Source organism: Gavialis gangeticus, unplaced genomic scaffold, assembly GCF_001723915.1.
Source record: "Gavialis gangeticus isolate Ggan-Ray unplaced genomic scaffold, GavGan_comp1, whole genome shotgun sequence".
Classification (NCBI taxonomy): domain Eukaryota; kingdom Metazoa; phylum Chordata; order Crocodylia; family Gavialidae; genus Gavialis; species Gavialis gangeticus.
This window is the reverse complement of record NW_017729031.1, coordinates 18,011,667-18,017,175: the sequence shown is the minus strand read 5'-3', so window position 1 is coordinate 18,017,175 and position 5,509 is coordinate 18,011,667. Positions and strand designations below refer to the sequence as shown.

Here is a 5,509-nt window from a genome sequence, read left to right as displayed (position 1 = left end):
CAAATGATTTGGTGATCTGATCATAGAAGGCCACCAGGTTGGTCTGACAGGACCTGCCACTAATGAACCCGTGTTGGTTGCCCCTAAGCATAATCTCCCCTCCTGGCCCCTTGTGGATATGTGCCAGAATAATTTTCTCAAAAAGCTTGCTCAGGATCGAGGTAAGATTACTGAACTGTTTTCTCCTTGTCCTTTCTCCTTGCAGCAGGGAGCAACAGTTTGCTGGTGATTCATATATGAAGTGGCATAGCTCCATGGGCTTATGCATTGGAAAGCAAAGTGAAAGGTCTGGGCTTTCTCCATTCCCTCCCTGTCCATTTTTGCTTATGAGGAAGAACAAGTGTAGTAGAAAAAACATGGTGTTAGGTCTGATCAGAGCCTGGACCCCTGGGAAACTCTGAAAGTTCAAAAAAAAAATCTCTTGTGCATAAGAAAAATACATTTTGAAACTTTGTGTTTTCTTAAGGAATAGATCTCCAGATCTTCCAGTTTCCCTATTTCTCAATTCTTGAAAGGGGCAGCCTGTGATGCTCTGTAAGTTTAGGCTTGACCTGGGGCTCCCAGGTCTTCCAGACACTCAATTGTGGTTGAAGGAGTCTATATGCCTTGAGAGACCTTGGTTCCATCCAAGACTTCCAAGGCTGCAAGGTTCCCAGTTTGCAGCAGTCCATCAGGCAGGCTGTCAGGAAACCAGACAGAACACTGTAATTTAACCAAGTTTGCCTTTTCCAATAGAAACATCTTTTACTGGAAAATTAGTGACCAGCACTTTTAGTTTGGCACATTCAAACCTAAACTCTGGATAGCTCACACAAATGGGTAGGGTCACTTCCTTTTATACCATGCATGTATATATAAAACTAAAAAGCAAAAAAACTTTCCATATTGTATAATCAATTTATACAGGATAATATTTTTCATTATTATTAGGGACACATCTACATGGTAAACTGATAATCCCAGGCACAAGTGCCCTAGGTTCTCTGCACTGCTGCATATGAGCTGCCTCCAAAATCAGAAGTAGCAGTGTCTCTAGGTTTCTTATCAATCCAACTGAATGCCAATGCCAGTTAGCCTGCCCCCAGGCTACTTCGCTTGCACGTGCACACTGCTTTTCATTTAGGAGGTGTTCTATGTGGAGCAGTGCGTAATGCATATGGTAGGACATTTACTGTGGAGGCATGGATAGAGAATTTTGATGTGCTTTATAATAAACTTTGGGTCAAATTCTGTTTTCTGTTCTGTTAGATCAAAACCTGCTAGGTTCAGTAGAGACTGTCATGTTTACCAAGGGTTAGATCTTGGAGCATAATGGCAGTCTCTCTTTAAAAAGGTCTTATTTTGCACTTGATAATGTCATAGCACCGTCTTGGTACAAAGACTGTTCTTCGAGATTAATACAGAGAAATCCTAGAAAATAGTTTTAAAATGACAGCAACGTTATTCACTTAACCAAAGCAACCAGGAATTTATAAGGGCCACAAGTGAAAGCAAGGTAGAGGATTCCCATTTATTTTAAAGTGCTACTAAACCGGGCAGAGAAGGCATAACATCCCAAACTGGAATTTGGATAGGCAACCAGGGCTAGTAATTCCAGTCAACATTCAGGGTAACCTTGAGTTTGTGGTTCATCCAAATGTATCACCTCTTGCAATGTGATTCTCATTGTAGCTGCCTGTAATCTTCCATACCATTCACCCATGCATCATGTCTGTAGGGGCTTTTCTAGTTTTGCCGTTGTTTAAGGAAGAGACAAGCTTGTTACTGGGTTAGATTTTGGAAGGTTCCCCAGGGGGTCTTTCCTGCCACGTCTTGTTGGAATAAATTATTTTAATTGGGAGGAAGATAGTTTGTCCCGCATTTCCTGGTACTTTCTTTTAATCTTCCTGACTGTTCTTCCTACTTGGATCTCTGCCTCCCCTATACCCCACCTAACACCAACCAAAGATGTTGTTTCTGGATTGCTAGTGGTGGTACAGTATAGACTCTGGTGTTCTGGTCTTCTGAATTTATGAAGGTCGGATTGGGATGTTATCACGCCCAAGTTTTCCCCAACCGTACTTGGTCCTACCTAAGCATCTTCCCAACCCTGGGTTATCTTGCTCCCCAGCATCTCTGTCTTTCTCTTGGCTCTATACTTGCTGTGGCTCAGATGTCCATCTCTTCTTGTCCCTTCAGGTCCTACCTGGATCCAATCTGGGCTGGAGATGTTCGGAGTCCATGGTGCTGCTTCAGATAAGTCACTGAGACTTGTATGGCTCTGTTTATCTTGGAAAGTCCCTTCCTGGGGCAGCCACTATGTCCCTTCAGTGGGGCTCTGTTCTGTTCTAGGTCACTCTGGGCCCATCTGGGAACTCACTCCTGGTCCCCTAAGCTGCTCTTCTGCTGGGCCTTTTATCCTGGTCTCAGGGGGCTGGCTGTGAATTCGGCCCCAGCATGCTGCCATAAAGCATGCTCATGCCAACATGGGAGCCGGCCCCAGCTCCTCCCAACTCTGCTGTTCCTTTTCCTTTTTTTCTTTTAGCGCAGCATATTTTGCTCCTGCGGTTTCACTTTCGCTGCACTTCTGTTCTGGCGCAGCATCCCGCCAGCTCCACTCCTCACCCGGTCAGGGTAAGTCTTTCTTTGTGGTTCCGTGCCTGCCACACTACCATTTCCATCTGACCTTCATATACAGAATACAGATCTACCCTGCTGCCAAGGCAAATGCTGTCTACTATGCAATAAATTATGAAGCCAGCAGATAACTGGAGGTAGGAGGCATGCTCTCTCCAACCGTCATAAAGTAAGTATGGACCACAACATCTCACACATTGCTGACTGGTCTACACAAGACTCTGGTCCAAACCTAACAATACACATCGAGACACAATTGTTGCTCAAAAAGACCAATAGAATTTGTTTCTTAATATTGAAAACAGCATCCAAATGCATTGATATATCAATGGCATCTACCTTACAAAAACATTATCTCTGTGCGTTATACTTAAAAGACCTGATTTTTCAGTCTCTTCCTGTGACCTTTGGGTGTGTGTAGATGAAACAGGGGTCCTACATTGAAGCAGCGGGTTTTAAAAAACACCACTTCAATTTAGAACTAATAAAACCCCCTGTCATGCACACACCCCACTGACTTACCTGCCTCTCTGGCGGGGAGGGGAGCATGGGCTGCCGGTGGGTGGAGCAGTCCCTGAGCTGCAGGGGGGTGAGGGGGATGGTGCTTCCCTCCATAGCAGCGGCTGGAATTAATGCGCAATATGCCACTGAGGTGTGCAAACACTGACACCATTAAAGCAGAGCAAAAGCATTTAGCCCGCTTTAAAGTGTTGCGCACATATGCGCCTCATTTCATCTACACATGGCCCTAGGCAGATATTTTCTGGACATGAATTTCTCTTTCCTTATCCTTATAGTCTGAATGCAAAGGCATACTGACTCCATGGAAATGAGGCACTCCTAGCATTATACATAGCTTTGAGGAAACATTATAGAATACATGAAGCACTTTTTCATACTATGTGTTTTAACAGTGCTAGCACCTATACACTACACTCATGGGTGCATTAGAAAGGTTTCCAAACAAATAAAATGGTATATCATTTACTAAGACATTGTCTTACTGGAGATGTAGTAGCAGTATTGTTTATGACTATCAAGGCTTATTTTATTGTGCGTTATCTTTCAAAGCATGATGGTTAATAAATACATATTCTTCAGTATAGAGAAAATCAGTAAATCAGGGCACATCACTAATACCTTAATCCCAATATAAAATCCAGTGCTCTCTTCAGACAATGACTGCTGATCAGGTGAGTCCTTCATAAAAGCAGTAACAGTGCAAAAGACCTGTAATAAATAAATAAATATTGTATCTCACAGTTTTTCTTGACGGAAAGCATGAGGAAGATTATATAATCACATCATCTTTTCTAGTCATCCAGGTTATTGTGTTTTTGCCTTTAGAAAAGTAATAGATTTTTAGGTTTTGTTGTTTGCAAGTTTGTTTATAAATCTTGAGGATTTAAAGAATCTTTTGTGCATTTATTTGAAAAGGAAGGAGACACTGGTATTAGCTCTTAATAATTCTTAACACTTACATGGCACTTCCTTTTGTAGATACTGAAGCAACTATTCTTGCAACTTTGTTGGGGGAAGACCGAATAAAGAAGTACTGGTAAAGAAACTTGTCCAAGGTCACACAGTAGGTTATATAGGTTCAAAGTCTGTAGATTCCCAGGTTAGTGTCCTACCCACTGGGCCATATAACTTCTTTTTAGTCCTTATTTTTCAGACTTTCTTTTATTAGGACAATTGTCCTCCCACAGAAATAGTGTCAGACTCATTGTGGTAATAGAAACTGTCTGCACCATTTTTCTTGGCATATAATAAAAATGCTGTCTAAATAATATTAGATGTGTCTATGTGGTTGTGTTTGGGGGAAAACATAAAATGCCAAGCCAATTATGTTTTATTCCTAAAACAGCCATGCAGCTTTTATCTCATGGAAGCCCCACACTATCTGCCATCTTCATATTTCCTTGAAAATAAACTTTCGTGTTTCAGAATATTGAAGCTGAAAACACCATTTCTTGAAACATAAGATTATACTACACAAACCCTCCTTAAAGCAAACTATTACAAATTGCCAGACTGTACCTATTAATTTCGCTCCTGCTCATAATTAGAATAACTGATAGTGACTTACTGAATCAGTTTCAGATAGCCAGAAGTCACATTTATGGTGGCTGGTATTCGAAGGCTAAAATAACCTGTGAAGGGGAACTACTTTATTTTATACAGGGAGAAAACATCTTGGGGTAGCTTTCCAGAACTTGGTATATTGGCTATCCTGTTCCACTTCTATATGCCATGATGGCAGCCACTGAAGTATAGTAACATTTGAAAATCCAGTTCCTGGTTAAGAAACTTTTTCAAAACAAATAACAATACCTTCAAAGCCTCATAGCCTTGTGACTCCCACCTTTTTCGGTTTGTATAAGACCTCCTCCTCTCCCTAACTCTGTAAACATCTCCTCTCTTACACATATACTGCAATTTTCCTTTAAACTTTGTAGCTATCCTGTAACTTCTGCTTCTGAAGTTCTTTGTGCCTACTCAGAAAGTAAGAAATGCCTTGGGTGAGGTATGTACCACCCCTAGATCCTAGAAGTTGAAACAGTGTTTTGCCTCTTTTTTTTCCTGTAAGTGCAAGTTTCTCAGGAACACTCTTCTTCGAACCGTTCCTTTGTGCTCTCCAGTGTGTTGTCTTTATTTTGTATATTCTTGGTGTCAGGCCAGCTATAATATCTGCTATCAGGCTGCTAAGGGGAACCTGTATAAAACCTTATTTTGAGGAGATGGAATCCTTTTGAAGTTACCTTGATTTCATAGATTTCATAGACATTAGGTCTGGAAGGGACCTTGGAAGATCATTGAGTCCAGCCCCCCACCCAAAGGGCAGGAAGTCAGCTGTTGGGGTCATAGGATCCCAGCAAGATAAGCTTCCAAT

General features: G+C 41.6%; 1 protein-coding gene across 1 annotated transcript in view; it reads right to left on the bottom strand.

Moving 5' to 3' along the window:
• Positions 1-5,509, bottom strand: part of LOC109301348 (von Willebrand factor D and EGF domain-containing protein-like) — a 451,201-nt gene that overhangs the window by 253,322 nt on the left and 192,370 nt on the right. Inside the window, exon 6 of the mRNA XM_019522467.1 lies at positions 3,757-3,846. Coding sequence (XP_019378012.1) covers positions 3,757-3,846 — 90 coding nt within the window. The remainder of the gene's footprint in view (positions 1-3,756; positions 3,847-5,509) is intronic.